General features: G+C 48.7%; 1 protein-coding gene and 1 long non-coding RNA gene across 14 annotated transcripts; one reads left to right on the top strand and one right to left on the bottom strand.

Annotated features, from left to right (window-relative positions):
- Nucleotides 1–419: 419 nt before the first annotated feature.
- ODF1 (outer dense fiber of sperm tails 1) lies at nt 420–9357 on the bottom strand. The gene is made up of 2 exons (XM_007075808.3): nt 8916–9357; nt 420–991 (listed from the first exon to the last, which is right to left on the bottom strand). The coding sequence occupies exons 1-2, from the start codon at nt 9230–9232 to the stop codon at nt 550–552; spliced, it is 759 nt and encodes a 252-aa protein (XP_007075870.1). The 5' UTR covers nt 9233–9357; the 3' UTR covers nt 420–549.
- A 58-nt stretch (nt 9358–9415) lies between these two features.
- Nucleotides 9416–22419, top strand: LOC122235006. Of its 13 annotated transcripts, none has more exons than XR_006213069.1 (9): nt 9416–9809; nt 10061–10177; nt 11352–11486; nt 12702–12824; nt 13725–13894; nt 21030–21237; nt 21684–21818; nt 21954–22075; nt 22156–22419. It is a non-coding gene; the product is annotated as an uncharacterized LOC122235006 (long non-coding RNA). The 13 variants fall into 13 exon arrangements; XR_006213064.1 differs by having other exon boundaries at nt 10061–10292; XR_006213059.1 differs by lacking the exon at nt 11352–11486 and adding an exon at nt 14788–14910 and having other exon boundaries at nt 10061–10292; nt 22156–22418.
- The last annotated feature ends 1731 nt before the right edge of the window (nt 22420–24150 follow it).

Here is a 24150-nt window from a genome sequence, read left to right as displayed (position 1 = left end):
CTGCCTAGGGACACCCCACCCTCGGTCCGTGGACATGCTTCCCCTCAGTCCCGCGCGTTGGCACTCCCATCTTTGCCCCAGTAAAACCCCGGCCCATTTCGCGGGCCGAGCCACACTCTGCGGTGCTCCCCACTGCGGCAGCTTTAACAGTGCTTGCCTTCTACCTACCGAGTCTCCGTGTCTGCTTTCCCAGTTTGGTTTGTGGGCTAGGCCATTTCACTGGATCTTTTGGAAAAACTGTGGGGATGCCCACCCAGAAACGATCTCTTCCTGGAATTTGGCGGTAGCTGGTGCGGAGGAGGACTCAGAGAGGGCAGACCTCCCCAGCTCATCTCTCGTGCCCCACCGGCAGTCCTACGCCCACTCACCAGGCAGGGTTCCCGCAGCGATTGAACCAAGAGACCTGCACACAGCGCGGGTGGATTGCAGTTATGTATTCAGTTTCCTACCGACTTAACTAACATGGGCCGCGGGAAGGGGGGAGAGAAACACTGGAAGAGCTGCCTGTCTGGAGTAGGTGCCTTTCACTAAGTCATGCGTTCCTACGCTTTACAAAAGCATCTTCCTACAGGAAAAGCGACTCCCGCAGGGATAGCAGGGGCTGCAAGGGTCACAGGGGTTGCAAGGGTTGCAGGGGTTGCAGGGGCTGCAGGGGCTGCAGGGGTTGCAAGGGTTGCAAGGGTTGCAGGGAGAGGTGCAGGGGTAGCAGGGAGACTCGATCTTGACGCAACTGCCGAGCCCGTAGGAGTACGTCACGTCTTTCTCGTCCACGCAGGGCGGCAGGCTGAACTCTTTGCAGATGTTCATGTAGCTGTACTTTTTCGACCCGAGGCAGTCGTACCTGTTCTCCCGCTCTGCCGACACGCACACCTTTCCGTCCTTCACCCGAACTTTGACTTGATCCGGTTCAAAGCCACACACGTTTACCGATCCTAAAATGTTACTGCTACAGCAAGAGGAGGCCAGGATTCTATTTGTTGTTCTTCTCAATCTGGAAGTTAGAAAAAAGGAGAGGGTGGGGGGAAGAAGCTCAGATCTCAGACACAGCTTGAGAAGCAATATTTTGATCTGTTTTTCATTATTATTTTTATTATTATTATTTTTAAGTTAGCCCTGGGCCCCTCTTGGGGCTTGAACTCAGATCAAAGGTCAAGGGTCACATAGTCTACTACCTGAGCCAGCCAGGTGCCTGATCTCTCTTTTTTTTTTAATAGTAAAAGGAACACTAGTCATTGTGAAAAGTCAAACTTTCCCCCAAATGTATAAAGGAAACACTGAGAGTCCACCTGTGTAAATCGCATTCTGCCACAGGTAAACCTCTGTTAACAACAGATGGTTGCTTGGCGTTCCGGATCTTTCTCTTGCGTTTAAATCCCAGATCCTCCTTTTATTAATTCTGGAAACTTGCCTTAGTTTCCTCATCTATACAATGGAAATAATAACAGTACCTACACCATAAGTTTTTTTGGAAGATTAGATGAAATGATGAGCGTTGCTTAAAATGGTGCTTAGTGCGTTAGAAATCTTGCTTAATTATTACTGTGATCATTATTATTACTACTATCATATGTAGACTCTTAAGAGTTTTTTTAAGGAGATGCAACTAATAGGATATCATTTAAAATCATTATAAAGATGTCTTTCAGCCTCAGAACCCAGCCCTGCTACCCACAAGATTGGAGCCACCCTGGGCTGTCACACAGACCCAGCCTGAAAGTTCCATTAACAAATGACAAGGCAAAAGTGCCCTGACTCTGCCCTGCCCACCGGGGCCTGTCTCTTCCTGCCACTGTGAGACTGCTCCAAATGCTGGATGGCTGGCACCCTCTGGAACAGTGAGCTTGGAGGGGTCGTGAACCGGATCCGGATCCCATCAGCGTGCAAGGGCTAATTGTGTACCTCCCTGGCCACCTCCTACCCACTGACCTCCTGTTGACAGCTTGAAATCCATGTGATGGGGTATTTATACTATGGAAATGGGAAAACTCTACAAATGAGGGCTTTTTATCTCCTGTGTCCCACCCCCACGTGGCTAGCTGTTAAATACCACTGTCTCGGCCCCTGGAGCGGCAAACACGGGTCCCCGGGGTCCCTATAGAGCTGCCTTGTTGCCGCTCAACAGTCCTGTGTGAATCCTTCATAACAACAAAATAACAACAGCAGCTCAGGCTAATTGAACACCTGTGGTGTGTCGAGAACTAGTAACACAAAGTGCCTAAGGGCACAGGCTCCGGAGCCAGAGCATTTAGGTTCAAGCATTGGTTCTGCCGCGTGGACAAATTACTTCGCTTCTCTGTGCCTCAGTTTCCTCATCTGTCAAATTGGGACAAGAGTAGTAACCTACTTCTAGGGTTGTTGGGAGGTTTAAATCAGTTAATGAACGAAAAGGATTTATTGTAGTGCTTGGCACACAGGTTGGGCAGCCCGGCATTAGCCTTATGTGCTCTGGATTTCCCTAGGGTCCATTTTCTTTCTACTTGGCGATCCTTCCAAAGACAACCTAATGTTCTGAAATGGTCTTCTTTTTATCCTTTAACATAAAAAAAAATTTTTTTTAAAACCCCGTTTTAAAAAAACGTTCTAAGAGACACTCCGTTCTAAGAGACACTCCTGGCACATCTTGCAACACTTGGCCTCCAAAGGAAGGTTTTGGAGCACGTGATTTCTAGAACTTCTTCCAGTTTGACAAGTCTGAAGTTTGCAATTGGATGATTGGTTTGAGATACCTTTTTAGTTCTTGCCTTTTAGGCTGAATTTTGTTTGTACCCTGCTTTTTGTTAAAGAAGTTATAAGAGTTCATTGCAGAAAACTTAGAAAATATACAGATAAGCAAAAAAAAAAAAAAAAAAAAAAGGAATAGGTCGCAAAATACCCGTTATCGTACAGAGCATCTCACATTTTGGTGCTCGATTTTCCTCTGTGTGTGTGTGTATTTCTACATACATATGTAGACTCTTGTGTGTGTTCTTATGAAGTCATGCTCTACGTACTGATCTGAATCTGTATTTTTCACATGGTTGGCTTAACAAGCGTGAGCCCTTGTACCAAAGGTTCCGAAGCAAGGCTCTTAGAGGCTAATTTACAAAATGACGCAATGGACTGCTGTCCTGGAAGACACCAAGGCCAACAGAGACAACTTGCGCAAGGCACGCAGAGGACTGTGAGGGTCACTGAGCTGCATTTCCGCCTCCGGCCCCAAGGAACCTGGGAGCATGGGGTACAGATGTCTTTCAGGCCCTGGGTGTGCCAGGGTACCCACGGGCCATACTAAGGAGAAAGGAAGAGAACTGGACTTAAAAAAAAAAAAAAAGGTCTTTATCTCTGTGGAAAAAACAAAACAGGAGAAAACGCACTCTACTCTCCCTGGATGGGCAGAGAGGAGCTCACAAAGATGTCCCGTGCCCTCTCTGGATGGGCCAGGGCCGGGAAGTCTGAACAGCCAAAGGCAAGAGTGAAACAGAGAGCAGAATGGGTGCCCCTGGATCTCTCCGGAACCTCCCATGGTGTGGACGTGGAATGAGAAACCTGAAACCCTGGCACGAAGGACCACGAAGGTCCTCACAAAACAGGACCAAGGACCCCAGGCAGGGGTGCTAGGACCCCTCACTACTGCTAAACTGATTCTGCTGAAGGCCTCCTGCCCTCCCAGATATGGATCTGGGAGCCAGTTCTACAAGCCAAAGTGGGCTTCCAGATCCTTCTCCTCCTGTCATCAATCTGAAGTCTTGGAGTGCAATTGCATGTTGTTGTTGTTGTTGTTGTTGTTCAGATTCCCCCTCTTTCTCTGGCCGGGTCACTCTGGCCCCTTTGCCCCTGCGGCAGCTGCACAGAGGTCTCACAAATCTGAGTCTTTGGGAAATTGCCTAAAAATTCTAGACCAAGGGAGGTGTCTCCTTCCTTTTGCTTCTTGGTCAGGGCTGATCTGTGGGGTGGGGTGGCTTTAGGAGAAATTGCAGGAGCCACATTTTACTTGTCAGATTTAACTGACCCCTGTCTGGCCAGGTACCTATCACCCCACAAGGGATTTTCCATGGCTCTGTAGTGTTCTGGGCAAAGGTGGTAGGGGCGGGGCAGGGGGGAGGTTGCCTCCTATAATTGTTATTGTGAGGCTGGAGCTTGGCCACAGCAAACAGGGAAATCAGCCCCCTGGCTCGTTGCAGAATCCTCTCAGGGAAGCTGAGGGAAAGCGAGTGGACAGATGGGGTCCATGACTGCCACTCAGGAATACGCATCTTTTCCCTACTCGAGCTGCAGTATCACCAAGCTCCCTAATGTGCAACACGCTGCCCTCAGCAACGGTGAGCTGTACGGTCAGCCATTTTCACAAAGCCATAAGTGAGCTTCAGCCTGGTGCTGAATAAAATAATGAAGGTGTCAAAAAGAGGCCTATCTCCACCCAGGACCAAAGGGAGGTAGGCCTTGGAGTACTGTGCTTTTTCTCCTAAGTTTAGACCCCTTCCAAAGACCCACCAAACTCTATTCCTCCTTTCCAACTCATCTTTCCCTTTCTCTTCTTCCTTCTGTCTCTTCCCCTTTCCTGCCTTGTCTCTCTTCTGACTTTTGGATGATATTGAAGAACAGTGTCACTCCGTGGGGGCAGGGTAGCAAATACAGGGGCATCAGAGGCCCCAGCAGTGCTTGTTAGAACACAGGTGGCCGGTCCCCACCCCCAGAGTTTCCAACTCAGCGGCTTGAGGGAGGAGCCAAGAATTCACATTTCTAAGCAGTTCCACCTGATGCTGGTCCCGAGCCCATTCTTTGAGAACCACTGACGGGCTGGTTAAGCACAGGAATCCCAGACTCAGGCAAACCTGGCTTTCCCAGCTCCTAGTGGTCAAGAACACTGCTCCTGAATCTGTTTCATCACCTCTAAAACAGCCAAGACGTCGCAAGGATCCGGTGAAGATGAAAGGCGGCACATAATTTTCGCTCGATAAAGGGTAAGTGTCTTTATCAGGCTGGACCGGGCTCCACCTTCCTCAGACTTCCCTGAAACCTGAGGCTTTAAGTGACCCAGCCTCAAGTCCTGTGTCATTAACCAATAAGGTGAAACCAGATAATAGACATGCCTTTGGCCTAGATGGACAGCCATTCCTGCCCCTACCCCCTGGGGTGACTGGGCTCGGAGACCTGTGGGTATGAAGGAATTATGGGGAGGGGTAACAAGGGGCCACGCTCTCTTCCCCCTCTGCAGGGACTCTGAGGGAGAGACTGCTCTGCCCTGGCCTGTGGATCAGAGCATGGGGAGGTAGAAAGAGTTCCCTGAGGTACGACTGGGCCCACAAAGCACTCACCAAGAGGCTGTCATTAGCCTCACCAAATAAGAGCGAGTCGGTGAAAACCTTGGTCTTAGAACAGGAAGGGGTAAACAAGGAACGAAATGAGAGGGCCAGTTTTTGAAGTTTGCAGAAGATGGTGCCCCTCATGTGGGGATTTTCAAGAGAGATTGAGACCCATCACAGATAGTTGGGTGAGTGGAGGAAATCAGGCTGAGTTTCTGGGTATTAAGGAGCAAAGGGTGCGAGCCTGAGCCCAATGAGCCCCTCCAGCTCAGCTGCAAATCCAGCATTTGTCTGCAAGGCACCGGGGGCCGGAGCTGAGAAGGGGCCTCCATCCATTAGATGGTCAACCCCTAAGGGCAGGGCTGAGGAAGGGCTGGTGTGCATTTGTCTGTGCCCCTTCGGTATAGAGGAAAGGGAAGCCCACGAAGTGTGGTAGTGAATCGGGCGCAAACTTAAGACAGGCTAGTGGCATGGCTTCTAACAAAGGGAACCAGATTCAGTCACCGTAGTCCCTCTAAATCCAGAAGAGGAAGGAAGAGTCAGGGAAATTGCTCGTGCTTGCGGTGCAAAGGGTAGTTGGGGGAGGAAAAGAGAATATCAAAGAAGGTGAAAAAAAAAATGGAAGTACTTACTTGAGTCTCTACTAAGGAAGATACTGCCAAGGTGCTAGGTAAACAATGGAAATGGATTGGACCTTCTATACCTGGTCTAAAAACACACACGTACAACACACACTCATCAATCAACTAACATACATGCGGCAATGCTCAGGAAACTTATGGGGGAAATGAGCCTTCTTAACCAGTTGTTAAAAGAGCAGGTTGACTCTCAGACAGAAAGACAATTCCAATGGGGTAATGGCAGCTATAGACCAGGGAATCTTTCCTGTTGGACAAAGAACCTTCGGGACAATGCAGCCTGGCATCAGAAAGGGCATGTCATACCTAACCAAACTGTTAACGTTCTTTAAAGGGATAGAAGATCGTGTGAATATGACTTCTAAACCCACAAAGCCTTGGGCAAGTTTTCACAGCAAAGATTGTTTAAAAAAAGTGAATCAACATGATATTTCTGGATCTACTTAGTCATGGATTGGGAGCTAGCTGAGAAATAAGGAAAAAGAGGCATTTCACTGGAAGAAAAAAATATTAATGGTAGGAGTCCTCTGGGATTGGGGCTGGATCAGGCTTTAACATTTTCATCCATGGTCAGGAAAATTGAATATTTAGGTTTGCAGGTAACAACACAAAGCCTCTCTGGATAGTGAAATGTCAAGCTATCAGAAATAGAGCATAGGAGGGTTTCACAAGGTGGTATGAATGGGAGGAAAGTGGCTGGGAGGAGACACAGCAGGCAAGACTGAGGTCATTTCCAGAAAGGACTCAGCGTTGTCAGTTCAGAGACCAGGGAATTAATGTAAAGACATCACCAGCTTCACATACTGCCTCAGGCACAGGAAAAAAGTCAGCAAAATCCAGACATTGTCAGGAAAAGTATCACAACGCATAGAAAGCATCATCTCTTATATAAACCACACTGCCGAGAAGTAAGTTTGAGGTTGTGTCTATTGCATGCCAAGAAGTAGGGGCTCCTAGAGCTGGTGGAGGGCACCCAGGGGGTGAACAACAGAGAGGCACCCTTATCTGAAGAGTCTGGGGAGGAGGGCCAGTCAGGAGACAAAGGCTGGAAGAACTTGGATCAAGGGTATTCAAGGATTCAGAGGCACAAAGACAGTAGATACAGGCCTGCTCACAAGTAACCCTTCATGTAGACCAATTAAAGAAGGAATTCCTAACTCCCAGTGTGCAAAACTTATATAACTTGATACTCTGAGCAGTAAAACTAAAAACTATTTCAGGGGCACAGAGGTGGCTCAGTCGGTTAAGCATCCAACTCCTGATTTCAGCACAGGTCATGATCTCACAGTTCGTGTGTTCGAGCCCTGAGTTGGGCTCTACGCTGGCAGTGTGGAGCCTGCTTTGGGTTCTTTCTCTCTCTCACTCCCTCTCTCTCTCTCTGCCCCTCCCCTGCTCTCTCTTTCTCTCTCTCTCCCTCTCAAAATAAATAAACATTAAAATAAAATCTTAAAAAAAAAAAAAACTGTTTCAAATTGAGTGTAGATTTGTTTAAACGCAATAGCCCCATCCCAGACTATTGTCAGAGGTCCATTCCTGATCTTGGTGACTGATGACTTGGACAATAGTTGCCCTATTGTCCTTTCTTCTGGAACATCCTGGTCACTGTTATCAAGTATCTGTCTCTGTCTCAGACTCTATCTCTCCATCTGTCCATCCATCTATCCATCCACCTACCTATCTAATCTATTAATCTATCACCTGCCTCCTTAGCACAGAAGGCAGCACGTCAGTCTCAAAATCTATTAATTGATTGTTGGGATAAGAACAATGTTGTTTAAGGATAGAAACTTGCAACGAGTAGTAAATAAGTCTCAGAGATCTAGTGCACAGTATAGTAAATACAGACAACAATGTTGCATTATAATCATCAAACTTGCTAAGAGACTAGAATGTAAATATTCCAACCACTAAAAGGAAATGATAATTATGGAACACGGGAGAGGTGCTAATTGTCACTACAATGGCAATCATTAGAATATAGAAATGTATCAAACACGCTATAAATTTGCACAATGTTACATGTCAAGTATATTTCAATCAAAAAAATCTATCATCCATTTGTGCCCATCTTTTTAAAAGTAGTAGCATATTAAGTAGTTTTTCTTGCCTTTTTCATGTAATACATCAACACATAAAATACTTCATCAGCCTGCTTTACATCTACTTAGCATCCTAGTGTATAGACGTACCATAATTTATTTAACCAGAGGACAGTACTTTCAACAATTGTTTTTGTCAGTTGTACCAGACCGGATGGCATGTAGTGGAAAGTTAGAAAACCTTCTCCAGGCCATAAAAGGAAATGCAATCAAACAAAATTGTAAAAAGTGGCTTTAACCATTACCCAATTCAATTAAAACCCTCTCGACTCTGTTCTGAAAGTTGCGACTCTCAGGTCTGTAGTTCACGGCCACAACCTTTGCTACTGCCGGAGAGGGCGCCGAAGTAACAGGCCCAGCTCCGGATGGGTTTGAAGTCGGCCTGGGGTTGGGGCATGGGAGAAGGGTTCTCCTGCAAAACCGAGGGAACGCCTCTGTTGTTCAATTTTCTCCCCTGCTCTTAGAGCCTCTGGCGAACATTAAGGATTTGATCAATTGTTATTGCTTCTCCTGTAGTCATTTCTGTAAGCCCAAATCTACTCAAATCACTTTACTCATAACCAGAAAAAATGTTTAGTTTGCTCCTTCCAATAGCTTTTTAATGACACCTCCTATTTCTTTCCCTCATTAAAGCCGCATTATTTATCATGTCGGCACTCCTACCATAAACCAACACAACCTTGGCAATCGACATCATTCCGTTGTCTTTTGAGAATCTTACGGTTCCTGTCCTGGACCCATTTACTCTTCTTTTCTTAAGTCTTTGCTAAATCACCAGAGTTATTATCTTGAGCCCCTTTCGTCTTTGTCCGAGTACCAGCTGTGGCATCCCCTCCCCCATTTCAGCTCAGAAGGTTAATACACCGGCTATGAAAAATCTTAAAACGTGCTTTTACTTGGCAAGCTCTCTCTTTTCATCTTCTATGGCTCTAATGGCTTTCCTCTCCAAACTTCTGAGAGATGGTCGCAGGCAGTAAAGCTTGACGTCACACAGGCAACACGGATAGAGGTCGCACAGGCCACAGGAGCGCGCTCGCTTCGAGTAGCACAGGCAGTACGGGTAGGGGTGCAGGTCGCAGCAGCAGTATGGGTGCATGTACAAGTCGCAGAGGCATCGCGTGCATTCGTCGATGCATCTCAACTGCCTTAGTTCTCGGTCCACCTTCTTTATGTCCCTTCTAACACTGTCCAAAAGACAACTCAGTGCAGCCATTACAGTCACACCTTATTGTTTTGTGAGTACCTTTGGGAAATGGCACTCGGGGGGAAAAAATTGTTCTAAGCTCTTCTCAGAAGTTTCTTTTAAAAATAAATGAGGCCCACATGATTCACTTACTTTAAAGCTTGTGTTCTATGACCTCACCACCCTCCAAAGTATGTCATAGTCTTCTGGTTACCATGTGAACTGCACACAGTCACGGTCTCCAGAGGCCCTCCTTAGAGTTACAGAGCTACTCGCAGAACCATCCTAATGTTGAGATTTCATTTACCTTGAAGTTGGATGGGTCCCCTCAAGCAGTCATGGCCCTTTGGGGTCCATGGGGGTAACCGTCAATGTCCTTGGCTTGTGTCTGCCCTTAGGCCTGGCTACGGCTGCAAAGGTCTTGGTGTGGGTGATGGAAGGAGCTGCCTGGCTCCTTTCTCTATGCCCTTCCAGCTCCAGCCTTGACTTGACATCTAGCCTTGCCCCTTATACTCTAGGATTTGTTCTGACCCCTGCATTTCTACGTGTAAAAAGCTTGCTTTCTTCACAGAGCTTTCCTGCGGTTCTTCTTACCAAGTCATCTCAGGTCAGCCTTTGTCCTTGACCTTCTTAGCCCCAAGTCTCTGAGTCCTGCCCATTCTTTGCTATCTGGTATCCTTGCTGTCTCAGAACCTCAGTTCTCCAGTGCCTGGGGTCCTGCTCTTAAGCTCCCATCTCCTAGTGCTCAGGCTCCTGTCCGTCACCACCTCCCAGCAACTTCACCTCGGTCTGTGTCCAAGCCTCTAGATGCCTTGTCCCCAAGGGATTCCCAAGTGTTGACCCTTGATACTCTTGTAGCCAACTGCCTGAAGTTGCTTGAAGTCAACTGCCTGAAACCCTCATTTGGGCCAGTTTCCTGTGCTCTCAGCTGGATCAATATGCCGGACCTTGGGCTCAGCTTCAGCCTTGGTTCAGGTACTTCTACTCCTCTGGGCCATTCCCCTCAACCTGCTCTCCAGCTCTTAAATCCCCCTTTTAAGACGTAGGGTACTTGAGGACAAGCGGTTGGATGTGGCAACCAGAGAAGGAGGTAAGAACCAGGTTTGAAGGGACTTGTGGGCCGGCTAAGGAGTTTGAACACTGAGCACAATGAAGAATGACTAATTTTCTTTTCTGTTGAGAGAAATTGAAAGGAGAGTCTGATAGCTGCATAGAGTCCCCAGCATTGTAAGGGGACAACAGCAGAGGTGACTCCTGATGGAAAGCAAGGACTGCCGAAGTCTGGACTGGGGATCATGGCTGTAGGATGGCAAGAAGGAACCCAGTGGGGTCACCTTCCCCTCCCATCCACTCAGACACATCCAATACACTCTCCGCATGGCAGCCAGAGTGATTTTCATGTGTAAATCTGTCATCCTCCCCAATCCCACCCACCCTTTTCTGTCCTCCTAGAGCAAGGGCCAAAATCCTTATAAGATGCTGAATAATAGGGCCTTTGCCTACCTCCCCATCTCCACCCCCATCATTATTCCTGTAATTCATTATGCTTCGGCCACAATGGCCTTTCTCAAAGTCTCACTCATTCCACCTCATTCAGGACTTGTGCATACACTATTCTCTCTGCTTAGAAATTAAACTCCCCACCCCATGCCCTTGATCTAGTTAACTCCTGAGGCATTCTTTAAATCTCTTCTTAAAGGTCCCTTCCTCAGAGAAGCCCTCCTGGTCCCCCAACTAAGCACTTATAACTCTGCATACTCCTTTCATAACATCATTTCTCTGTTTCCCCGACTAGACTGTGAGCTCTATGAAGGCAGGGACCTCGTCTACTTTTGCTCACCATTAGATACCTAATGCAATGCCTAGGGCTCAAGACTTACTATGTGAACAAATGAGTGAATTAAACAGAACTTCGTGAACAGAATGAGGACGGAGTGAGGGAGGAATCCGTAATGATTCCTAGGTTTCTAGCTTGGCAGAATCGTTGCCATTGACTGAGGAAGAAAAGTAAGTTGGGGGGATATGTGGAATACGAGGTACTGACAACTTTAAGGTGGCAATGTGGAATAGCCTGCAGATAAGTGGGTCTGAAACTCCAAAGAAAGCTTGGCCAGAGATAGAAATTCAGGAGTCACAATTCCATACACAGTTGGAATCCTGGAGTGGCCAAGATCATTCAGCAGAAGAAATAGATTGAGAAAAGAAGAGGGCTCAGGTAGAATCACTCAAGGAACAATAACAAGAAATGGAGGAAGTGATGGAGTTCATGATGACTCATAGAGAGGTGAGAGCCTCCTACACTGAAGTCCCTTGTGTATGACTAGACCAAGCCTAGTATTCCCCAGTATTCCCCAGTGTTCTCCAGCTATGAGCCAGGGGGCCCCTCCCTGTGCAGATGAGATGTCTTAGTAAAGAAAATAAGTTCCCCTGGAGGTATTAGAATGGGAGGCTGGCCCCTGACTCACATGGGATATGTCAAAGCAAAAATGAATCATCCTCCTCTATAGACAAATGCTAAAGTCTTTCAAGAGTGATTCCACCCAATACCGAAGAGTGAACTCTGTTAATAGGAATATAGCCCACTTTTTTCCTGAGGGCTCACTGCGGGAATTATACAGATTTCTCTAGCTCCAAGTGATAGACTTCTGAACTCTTATATCATGATGAATTCTATCCCTTAGCAAATGTCAGCAAAGGTTAAAACAAGCAAGCTTCTGGTTTTCGATTCTTAAATACACAGGTTCAGGAATTTAAGTACACACACCTGAATATACATGGCACATTATGAAGATGGTCACAGCTTTATTTTAGCTAGGGTTCTCCTGTGATCCTATTCTGCCAGTGGTTTTACTCTTCATCATAAAGCATATTTTTGACATCATTTCAAGTGACTTAGCAAAGGTTAACGGCTCCTTTAAAGATCAGATGGAAACGGGATCTATTCATGTCAGAAGGAGTAGAAACTCACCAGATTCTACAGAAACCCACAGGAGTGATCTACAGTCAGTCTCCTGAAGCATAAGCACAAGGAGCTTCCATGGGCTCTAACATGGAGGTGGGGGGCCTTTCTCACATAGCAGTATGTCTGTGGAGGCTCCCATCTACCCTGGCTCATGTCCAGATAGAACCTGGACCATGGGACTTTTATAGGCTGCGTATATACATGAGTAAACTTCCTCGTTAAGATTTGAGGAGTGGATGTGGTATTCGTGATCACCATCCTGCTTTGCCTGGGACTGAATAATTTCCTGGATGTGGGCCTTTAATGTCAAAACTGGGCCAGGGAATGCAGGCTGGAGAAGAAGGTGGGAATACAAAGTGCCTGTGGTGGTCCATCCACAGTACGCCCAGTTTAAATGGCGGGGCTGGCCTCAGCAAGGTGCAGTCCTGTGTTTCTGCTTTAAAGGCTACTAAGGAGCCTCATCCTGAGCGCTCTGAGTTGTCTGTGACAGCGGTAGGCTCTGACTCCTCTTTCCCCCACCCTCTCATGTACCCACAGCTCCCTTCTCCTCCTCCTCCCCTTGAATTCTGCAAGACAAATGGTTAGCTCCAATCTGGATTGTTCTTGGTGACGACAGAGACCAAAACGTTTCCTTGAACTTCACGCTGGAATCATTCACACGTAAGAGCACATTTCCTTGTCCGCCTGCCAGAAACAGAAGGGCTTGCTTCTACCGCAGACAGTGTCCTTAGTTTGAGGGGGTCGAGAATGTTTGTTCCCCATCTACCACCACGTAAGTGCCTAACTCCTAACAGATGCTTACTTGAACAGTAATGATAGTTTACATTTAATGAGTACGTGAGTCTGTCTGTGTCAGGCTAATCCTCACGATAACGCTATGAAGTAGAGACTATCCCCATTTTACAGATGAGACTGAGGCACAGAGTTCACCCCCAAGTGGCAAAGCTAGGGTTCCACCCAGGCGGTCGGCTTCCAGTCTCTGTGTCTTCAAAGACCAGTGACCCTTAAGACAATTTCTCTTCTCTCTTCACCTTAAAGATGAAAGAGAAATTCAATTTGAACATTAGGATTTGGGGGATTCCTGCTTCTGTCATTAGCCATACGCCTGTAGCTTGATTGCTGCACATTTTGTCCTTCAAATGGAGTAATGTGCTTTGCTGCACTGCTTTGCCCTGGGTCCCACCGACAGTCACCCTGCCATGGGTGTGACGGCTTCCTGAGTGCCTCCTCAGGGACGCGGATGCAGTCCTCGGGAGGACTTGTTTCCTCAGGAAACAAGTTTCCCCTCTCTCCCAAAAGAACACCTCTTACCAAGAATTCCTTCCCTCACGCAGCATGGAGGGCTTACTTTGTAAAGAAGCAAGAACTTTCTCTGTCAACTCATGCCAAGGAAGATGCATGCAGAACAAATAATTCCCACAAAGGAGATGCCACCTGTTTCTGCCGTGGTTCTCCACAAGGCAGTGGCTTTTCTGCCTCTAGCTGGGGTTGCTTTTAATCGAAGAACATGAAAAGGAAATCCCTCTTTTGACCTAATGTTCGTCTGACTTGGCTTTGCAGGGAAAGCTCCTGGGAGCTGAAATATATTCAGATTCCTGACTCTTTCTCAACGCCCTGCAGAAACCCAGCAAAGACAGGACAAGGTACGACCCTCGATGCCAGAGCTGGAGAGACGCCAAGACCCAGGGTCCCTCTGAGCTGAGGGACAGGAAGCCCAAGGAGGAGGTTAGGTGGGTCTTATTCATCAATATGTACATATTATTACAGACTATGTAATCACTTAAAAATAGTAATAGCAAACCCATTACATGTTAATACGAGTAATGCGTTTTTATGGGAGCTCTGTTTTCCATAACAAAAAAAAAAATGAAAATGGCGGCAATATTTTGCATTTTTACAAATCTTTCCAATGTTCTGCTTTATAGAGGACGGCTAAAATATCTCCTGCTGCCTTTCAGCCTGTTGTGATATGTCCTCTGTTGTCACCGTACGTTTGCGTTAAGTAGAAAAGAGAATCTTGCTTTGCACAAATGTGTAGTTGAAAAAGGAAGAACACTTCACACCCCTGACAGGGTCTTAGGATCACATGTTGAGAATCGCTGCTTTACTTATAGTTCTGGAAGTTATTCAGTACCTTGGCGCTTCAAAGTCACAATAACTACACTTTCCCTAAAACATTTAAGTCAGCCTCATATTGTAGAACTTTATTATAGAGCTTTTGAGGCCTCTACCTACCTGTTGGTCCCCTTCTCAAAGAACTGAACCCCAGGGCGCCTGGGTGGCTCGGTTGGTTAAGCGTCCGACTCTTGGTTTCGGCTAAGGCCATGATCTCATGGTTGGTGGGTTCAGTCCCAGCTTTTGGCTCTGTGCTGACAGCACGGAGCCTGCTTGGGATTCTCTCTTGCTCCCTCTCTTTCTCTGCCCCCCTACCCCCCTGCTTGTGCTTGCTCTCTGTCTCTCAAAACAAAAGAACTAAAGCCCACTCCCACCCATCAGGGGGAACATCTGGGGAGACCCTGGTAAGAATCCTTCTAAGACGCGACCTGCTTCCCATCCTAGGTCTAAATTTCTGCACCAAGTGAGGTCCCCAATCATAGCTACTCAGCCGGGTTCTTTCTTCCAGGACTTGAGCATTTGGGGACACGGACTAAGGGAATTTGAACTAAGAAATCGAGGCTGACAGTGTGGGTCAACCTCCTTAGCTGTGGAGTCCGTGACTTCTAGGTCCTCCTTCAAATCTCCAATGGTGAGACTCCTGTTTTAATGCATTGCTAACTTATTATCCCATTTATTTGTTCTTCTAGCAAACTTCCAAAGGTCAATGGCAACCCTGCTTCGGGTGAGCCCCACTTCTCTCTCCCTCTCTCTCTCTCAGTCCCTCATGGGATTCTCTCTCTCTCCCTCTCTCTCTCTGCCCCTTGCTCATTTGAGCCCTCTCTCTCTCTCTCCCAAAAAAAGGAAAAAGCCACTCTCTCTGTTAGCTGTTCTGTAAGATAGGGTTCTAAGCAGCAATGATAACTACGCATCCTGGGAAATATTCGAGGTGTTGGTCACGTGTTTGTGCATTCTGTCCCCACTGCCAACCCTTTGGGGTGGCTGTTGTCACTGTTTCACAGATGAGGGATCTGCAGCACCCAAAAGTGAAGGCACTTTCCATGACTGCCCAGCTGGCAAGTCCCAGAGGAGAAGGGTGTGCCTGGGGCCATCCCTGCGGCCCCAGGCATGACCACCACAGGCCTTCAAGGCCGCCTGCCCCTCCACCAGCCCCCCTAACACTTCCAGTGGGAGATCGCATTCTTGGAAGCGGGCACAAGGATCTCCCTTAGGGAAGAAACTCTCTCTGTTCAAGAAGGGGAGGGGGAGAGGCGTCAGAGGAGTGAACCCTGAGGGATCGGGAGCCAGGGCAGAGAGTCCGTTCACTCCTTGTGCCTTAGAAACCAGCAAACAGGACCTGCGGGGTCCAAGACATGAGCCGGAAGGGGGAGGAGAGGGAGGAAGGTGAGGTGCAGGCCAACATGGCCAATAGAAAATTCCTCGGGCAGGAGGGTCTTTTACTTAACATACTCTTTATTGAAGAATAACATCCATACTGAAAAGTGACAAATCAGGAGCATCCGGCCGGGTGAATTTCACAAGTAAACATACTTGAACGCATACTTACATCAAGAAAAAGGGCGTTCTGAGCATGCCAGAAGTCCCTGTCCTGCCTCTTTCTTGGCGTTAGCCTCCCCGCCTGCTCTCTGGTTTTGCCAAACACTCATTTTGCCTGCTTTTGAACTTCAGGTAAATGGAAATATACAAAAATCTGCCTCTCACATCTCACTTCTCTGAGTCAACGTTCCAGTGGTCTCATCTCCGTTGGGACCTGCAGTTGTGTTTTGTTCCTTTTCATCGCCGTGTGGTAACCTGGGACCTAAATGCGTCGCGCAAACGCGTGCTTCCTCCGTGGATGGGCACGTGTAGGTGGACGTGTAGGCGTTCTCCATTTGGGGCTGTTGTTGGGACTAAGGCCATGTGTGGTCTTTCTCATACACACCTTGGCGAACACTTATAGCGTTTTTGTGGAATGAATCGCTGGCTCAGGGTATAAGTTTGCACGTGTTCAACTCGACCAGATGCTGCTGAACGGTTTTGCCAAGTGTGTGTACCCGTATGCAATCAGTAGTGGGCTATTTTTTTTTTTAATGTTTATGTATCTTTGAGAGAGAGATAGGGCAAGAGAGGGGCGGAGAGAGGGGAAGAGAGAATCCCAAACAGGCTCTGCACTGTCAGCACAGAGCCCGGTGCGGGGCTTGAGCCCCCAAACTGTGAGATCGTGGCCTGAGCTGAAATCAAGAGTTGGATGCTTAACCGACTGAGTCAGGCACCCCGGGAGTGGGTTATTTTTAGGACTAGAGAATGTCCAGTCTCTGGACGCATTTGTGCTAGTGGGATAGAAACTTCCACCCCCTCCTCAATGTTCAGTAATATCAAGCATATCTCACAGATCACTTATGTGAATGCAGGGGTTTTTTTTTTGACAAAAATCAAAGAATAAGCTGAGGTTCGTGGCAGGGCCACGCTGATGTAAAACAGAAAATAGCATGTGGGAGCTGGCGAGGGACCCATGAGCTGTGGGTGACACCAGAAGCCCAAGCCCCGGGATGACCATGAGAATGCCAGTCCTCTATAGGGATCTTAGAGGGCACCGTGGGCATGCGCAGGACCCAGCCTCTAAGTAGCCAGGGCCAGAGGGACCTCAGCCGACTTTGGATCACCCACAGAAAAGAAGGGAAATAGTCTGCTTACTTCGACATGAAGCAGGAGACGGCTTTGTTGCGCCAAAGGCTCCGGGACACAGAGCCAAGTTCCGTCACCTTCCACCCTTCCCCAGCAATGGCCCCAGATGTGCCCAGAGCAGGAGGCCTCGAGGAGGTCCCAGCAGTGCTAACAGAGGCATCCAAGAGCAGTGCGGTTCCAGGAAGCTGCCAGAGGCAGCACCCGTGCTGGGAGTCCCAGGAGATGGCACCCTTAGCTAGGATGTCAGAACTGCCCTGGGAAAGGTGACGAGAAACCTGCAGGTGGCTTCTAGGCTAGAGGACCGGGAACGTCCACAGAATGAGCTGGAGCAGTAGACTCGCAGTGGGGCCGGAGAGGGCCATTGTGAGCTTCTGGGAACAGTTGTGCAGAGCTCCCCGAAATAACTAGGAAAGGCCCAGCAGAAGGCTGGGGGTGCCCAACCATGGGTGGGCGCCCCCAAAGAAGAGTGGTTTGTTACTGTTTAAGTTTCTCCTCCAGGGGTGCATCTGGGTGGCCAGAAAGCCAGGGTATAGTCAGAATACTAATAATGCCTGAGTTTATGTTGCTCTTTTTAAATTTTATTTACTCCTAGTTTTGGAAACAAGTGTTTATCTCTTACATAAACAAAACTGGAGTGTTGTTTTCCTGATGTTTCTCAAAGATCTGTCCCCAAGCCCCAGCTTTTCACAGGGTCCTAGTTACACCGCCCCCCACAGCAGTACAGTTCACCGCCAGAAGCAGAGAAATGGGGGTGGGGGGGTGGGGGATGGTTGTGGGTGGGGGGTGGGGGGATGATTGCGAGTGGGGGGTGGGGGTATGGTGAGGGTGGGGGGTGGGGGTATGGTGAGGGTGGGGGGATGGTGAGGGGGGTAGGGGATGGTGAGGGTTGGGGGTGGGGGGATGGTGAGGGTGGGGGGTGGGGGGATGGTGAGGGTGGGGGGTGGGGGGATGGTGAGGGTGGGGGGTGGGGGGATGGTCAGGGGTGGGGGGTGAGGGGATGGTTCTATCATCTCCTGGAGTTGCCTCGTCTCTCTGATCTTAATTCGGGAAACTCCACTTTCTCAACTCAGTCCCTCAGTCTCTAACTTTCTTGTTGGTTTTTTTTTTTTTCAACAATATACTGAAGGTTTTTTGTTTTTTGTTTTTTACTGTTTGTTTATTTTTGAGGGAAGGGAGGGGCAGAGAGTAAGGGGGACAGAGGATCCCAAGCAGGCTCTGCACCGACAGCATCAGTGAGCCAGATATGGGGCTCGAACTCACGAACCCGAACCCATGAGATCATGACCTGAGTGGGAGGAAGTTGGATGCTTAACCAATTGGGCTACCTAGGTGCCTCCTGAAGGTTTTATTTATTTAGTTTTTACACTCATGGGGGACTGAAGTCCCTGAACAATCCCCCCGCCACCCCTACTCCCCCTCCCTCTAGCCTATGAGTTCCTCCTTGCCTCTCACCCCCTCCCTACCAAACAAGGACTCCGGGGTTCATCTGAGCTGGGTGAGGGGGTGACAGGACACATTCCCAAAGTGAAGGGGAGCAGTGACCGCAGACATCAACACGCACCTCGCTCCTTCTTCCTCGGTGCCTTGGCAAAGCGGCTTGCTCTGTGTCACCCATGCTCAAGCCCCTCTGCTTAGCTAACACTACTCAGGCTTCAGATCTCAGTTCAAACACCACTTCCCCTGGGCGTCCGCCTCCTCTCTCCTCCTGTGTCTTGTCCTGCCTCAAGCATGCATCACAGTGGTGACAGTGTGCTCACATGTCCAGAGCCTAAGCCCGGCACAGTGCCTGTCACACCACAGACGACAGAGAGGATCGTTTGGTTGAAGGGACTGACAGAACACGCAAGAGGCTGCAGCTGATGGCAGAGAAGCAGAGGCGGGGAGGAAGTGCCAGGCAGGCAGGGGTGTCTGTTAGACCCACACCCCCCCACCCCGCACCTCCCCCCGGACCTGTCTCCTCCCCTTTGGCTGTGGACTGCTCAGCCGATAGCCAGCACCGCCAAAGGATGAGACCAGCCTCCCCGACTTTGAGCCCAGGCATATCCTTGTGGGGGGTTCTAAGGTTCCCACACCACTGGCACCTTCAAGGGGACGACTGAAGGAGACTTCGTCCAGTTCTTTTGCCACAGCCCCGTCCTGCAGGACTTTCTTGCTCCTCCCACCATTCCCTCTTCGCTCTCGTGGGATTTATACGTGCATATGCACGTTTGAACCGTTCGTTGGTCGAGATGGGGACAGTGAGTGATTTGAATGGATGTATGATAATGTGACTGAAACACTGAACTGGTACCTACAGCTTACTTGAACCACTTCCCACACCTCCCACACACAGCACTCTTGTATTATCACCCTTAAGAAGATTATTTTTACTGTGAGTAACAGAAAGCCCAGTAAAAGTGCAAACGAGGCTAGAAAATAAAAGGGATTTGTTAACTTAGATAATTAACACACATAATCTGCATGTGTGTACATGAGGGCTGCAGGCATGGTGTGATCAAGGCTTCACCTCTCTGGCCTCTTCTCTCTCTGCCCTCCTCAGAGGGTTGGCCTCCTGCTCAGGCCTTCTTCCCCTATGCTCACAAGATGGCTAATAATAGTAACCAAGGATACACGTTTCCTGAGTCACGCCTGGATGAGAAACAGTGTCTGCACTATAGCTCTCAGTGAGTCCCGGGCTTCGTTCTGATGGCACCAACTGATGTCACATGCCTAGTCCTTATTGCTGTAAAAAGCCTTTACCCTTATGATAGTGCTCAGCATGTCCTGTGTAAATACTCGGTCTGGAAATTTCAAAGTCTGCGCTTCTCTGGGATTCCATCTTTAAGAACAAGGCTGATAGCTGCTGCCCTTTTCTCTCTATTTCACCAAGTTGTAAATGATGCAGGACCTGGCACCAAGGTCTCCCAGGGCTCCTGGGGAGCAGACGAGTGTTTCCTGACATTTACGTTGCTAGTAGGACCACGGCCAAAGTGAAGGTTCCTTTGATCCACAAAATTATTACCCCCTTCCCATGGCCGACCATGCCAGCAGGCTTGAAATCCCTGTACCTACACTGCCCTGAAAATAAAATGCGTCCTCCCCAAGTGTCTGTCATACAGTGTAATGGGCTGAATTTTGTCACCCCCGGAATTCATATGTTGAAGTCCTTTCTCCCAATATGACTATTTGAAGTTGGGACCTATAAGGAGATCATTAAGGTCAAACGAGACCGTGTAAACGGGCCCTAATTCAATATGACGGGTGTCCTTATAAGGGGGAGGAAAAGACATGAGGGAGGTGCACAGGGGAAAGGCCACGTGAGGTCTCAGTGACAAGGCGGCCATCTGCAATCCCGGGAGGGAGGCCTCAGAAGAAACCAACCCTGCAGATACCTTGAACTTAAACTTCTAGTTTCCAGAACCGTGAGAAAGTAAATGTGTGTTGTTTCAGCTGCCTGGTCTGTGATCTTTTGTTACGGCAGCCGACCAGACCGACGCACTTGGTTTTGATCCGACTTCTCAACAGGATAACTTGCCAGCAGTGGTAGACCTGTGAGGACTGCTTCTCCAGAGACAATTGGCCCAATTTGTAGGATTTGCCAGGCACTGTGGTGTAAATGTCCTTACTGTGGCCCATTTTAAGGTGGCGGTGTGCTATCACTGATGATCTACCAAGCCGAGAAGAGATGTATGCCATTAAATGTCACCAGCAGTCCCACCAGCTAGTGGCCCAATGTTTGTCAGCCAATCCCAGGAGCAAATATTTATAGTAGCTCGTTGTATAGCAGGATCTCATTTGCTTATTTTTGTTTTGTTTTGTTTAATTTTTTTTAATGTTTATATTTGAGAGAGAGAGAGAGAGAGAGAGAGAGAGAGAGACAGTGCACAAATGGGAGGGGGGGGGCAGAGAGAGAGGGACACACAGAATCTGAGGCAGGCTCCGAGCTGTCAGCACAGAGCCTGACGCGGGGCTCAAACTCACAAGCTGTGAGATCATGACCTGAGCCAAAGGCATGACCTGAGCCTTAACAGACTGAGCCCCCCAGGCTCTGTTTTTGTTTTTGTTGTTAATGGTATTTTACTAGCTTTGCCTTATTCCCACCCCTAGGCTAGGATTCTCAGAACCGGAAGTAGCTTGAAAATAAAGCCATCCATGTTTCCTGCTGTCTCTCTACTCCTCATCTTGTGCACGAAATCTAGTTGGCACACTTATGGAACCAGTTCCCCTTGAGGGTCGAAAGTGGCAAGGATATTTCCCATCTAACGTGAGATCTGCATTTTCGTTTCTTCCTTGTTTCTTCAACCGTGCAAAAGAGGTAGTTCCCAGAAACCTCTGCTTTCTTTCCATTTCCCCAACACATGTTAGCCTACCTGGGAAAATATGTGCCAATTTTATATCCATCATGGGTTTCACATCTCTCCCCAGAGCGGTTCTTTAAAGTACTTCAAATTCATACCTGAGCATCGGGGTTACTTAGACACAAATCTGAATGATTAATTGGATATTTTGCACTCCACTTCAATTCAGGTTGTACAGAATGTGTTCTACCAAGCTCTCCCACCCCTGCCTGTGGCTGCAGCTAATGTTGAAGAATCTCCCTATCCGTATACCACGGCTGCAGGCAACATCTCCATTTCCTTTAGTGTGAACTCTGAGTCTTTACTGAGTGATTACTAGCGGAGTTCAAAAAGAAAACCCTAGCCACTTCCGGGACCTGAAATGCTTAGTTCCTGTTTCTTCTGTATGTCCCCACTTCCCTAGGAAACTGGGCTCCGCCGTAGGCAGGCTGCTGACTTTTTGTTCAGGAAGCATGTGCTTGGGCATCAATCATCAGCTCCTGGTGGGGAACAGGCTGGTGTTCACACCGCTGGGTGCAGAGCTCACCCTCGATGCACGGTCAGTGTGCCCTCGGGCCCAGTTACTCCCTCCGCCTGTTCTGGTCCCAGGGGGTTCCAGTATGGCACATTTCAGTGATGGTCCTGCAGATACTGCTGGATTTTTTTTTTTTTTTTTTTTTTTTTTTTTTTGCAGGAAGATCTCCTTTGAATCTGGGGACTGGCCGAGGTGTGCTGAAACAGGCTTGTGCCAGTGGAGAGACCTAATCTGTGTCTCTCCTCTCACCTTCATGCTCAGTGATATTGTGTCGGTAGTTGGTACGGCCATGGGGGCAGTATTTACCCGAGGGAAACCAGCAAACAGTACAAATCAAGACTAATTCTTTTTCTTCCCCCAGAGCGCCCACTGACAGCACGTCACTGGAAATACCCCTTTAAAAAAATCTCTCAGAGGAACCAGCAGCCTGTGCAATTAGAATCTTCTCCATGCCACTCCCCACCTCTCTGGAAGCTCCGGTGCTAAGTGGGCGCAAAACAAATGTGAATTACACAATCTCTCTGGAAGGGCCCGTTTTCTTTTCAGTTCTCATCGATCGCCATCCCCTTATCAGGATTTCTGGTAGACTTCACTGACTGCAGAACCACAGTTCCCCTGCCATGTTCTTTTCATTACGTTGCCTTCTCTGTGGGTTTATTCCTAATAACCCTCGGAGCCAACAAGCAGGGCTGTCTGCTCAGGGGTTCCAGAGCCCTAGGGAGGATTGCTATGAATATGGATTTCGAGGCCCAGCCTCCAAGACAGTCTATCCGTGGCTCTGGGCTGGGGCCCAGGAATCTGTATGTTGAATAAGCTCCCCGGGTGGGTCTGGTGGAGGCAGCCGAGGCCCAGAAACCTGGGTGGGGCAGACTTTTGGAAACCACTGCATAAGTGTCTGCGGATATGCGGGGCTCCTCCGAGGCAGCTTGTGTGTTTGTTCAGAGCCAGCTGGGGTTTTCCTGGTTGACAGGCAACGTCTGAGGGCTTCTGCTCGGTCATCCTTCAGCCTGGAAGACATGGGGAGTCTCGGTGACCTTCCTGATGACCCAGGGACACAAAGGCTGGCTTGGAGGTCCAAGAGGGGGTGAACGGATTACCTGCCTCTTGAGAAGCTCAATTGCACATCATTTTCTAATTTGTCATTTCCAAATGAAGCCCAGAGGCTGCCAGGGGAGCTCGGCTGCGCCCAGTCGAAGGTCAGGCACATCATGCCCTGACTCATCGTTGCACCCCAGTTTTGCACTGATGATGAGTGGGTGCCCCCCCCAGCCCCCCGCCCCGCCCCGTGACTCCCAAACTTCAGGATGCAAATGAATCACCCAAGGAGCTTGTGAAAAAGCCTGATTCCCAGGCTCCTGCCCAGGTTCCTGTTACACAATGTCCAGGGTGGATCCGGGAAACCCCTCGTTCAACAAGCTCACCAGGTGAATTTATTTAATATTAGCTAGTTTCATTTACAGCAAAAAGTTTTACATGAAACGTCTAGTCTTCAGGGTATTCTCTTCCCTTAAGGAATTCCTCTGGAGAAACAATGAATCAGCTTTTTCCACAGCTCTTCTTAAAACTAAAAACCGAGTTCTAGAAACCCAACCACGCATTCCCGCAGAGGAAAGTGAGTAATGTTGGGGGCCGGCTGGCCAGTGACACTTCCACTCAGAAAACCGGTATATGGTGAGTGGCGAGGGAACACCCCCAAGCAGGTGGGTTCTTCCTCCCAGAAAACCCCGGCTGTAACAGCTGGATGCAATGGTCCCCCACCAGGGTTCATTCAAGTGGCTCCTTTTTGTGAGGGTAATCATCCAATTAAGTGTTTTAATTACTGAAATTATATATGCGTTCCTTCCGAGGAAAGAGCATCGTCGGAACACGGTCTCCACTCCCCAGAGGGTAAGGCTGCTTTGCTTGCTGGGAAGGGGCTGTCTGGAGGAGTCCATTTTAATTTCATTACAAAACCAGCTTGAGAAATAAAGGCATAGATTGACACGTATTCCCAGCCAGCTGTGACTTAATGAGCACAATTCAGAGCTTGGAACCCGCCAGCCGCATCCATATTAATATGTCAGTGGAAAAAAACAACAACAGAGAAAGTGACAAACTGCTATTCCTAGTATTGGAAATGAATTTTAAATCACGGGTAAAATGGCTAACGCGGGGGCGCCTCACTTGGAGGCGGCCGGGCTGTCGGCCTCCCTGCCTGTCAATAACGCCCCTTGCAGCAGCGGCGGCCAGGGTCCTGGAAGGAAGAAACCGCTTGCACGCGCGTTGGCAAGCCCGGACTCCCGGGTTTAGCAGCAGCGGTGTGGCTGCTCTGCTCCCCGTTCTGAGCCAGATCCCTGTCCCCGCCGCTGGCGCCGGG

The sequence above is a fragment of the Panthera tigris genome, chromosome F2, assembly GCF_018350195.1.
Source record: "Panthera tigris isolate Pti1 chromosome F2, P.tigris_Pti1_mat1.1, whole genome shotgun sequence".
Classification (NCBI taxonomy): domain Eukaryota; kingdom Metazoa; phylum Chordata; class Mammalia; order Carnivora; family Felidae; genus Panthera; species Panthera tigris.
The sequence above is the reverse complement of the archived record's forward strand: the minus strand, read 5'-3'. Positions and strand labels throughout refer to the sequence as shown.

Coding starts and splice junctions, on each gene's coding strand:
- ODF1 (XM_007075808.3), bottom strand. CDS start 9,232: ATGGCTGCACTGAGTTGTCTTTTGGACAGTGTTAGAAGGGACATAAAG. Junction 992..8,915: donor GAAAAGAGAGAGCTTGCCAA/GTAAAAGCACGT, acceptor TCTAACTTCCAG/ATTGAGAAGAACAACAAATA.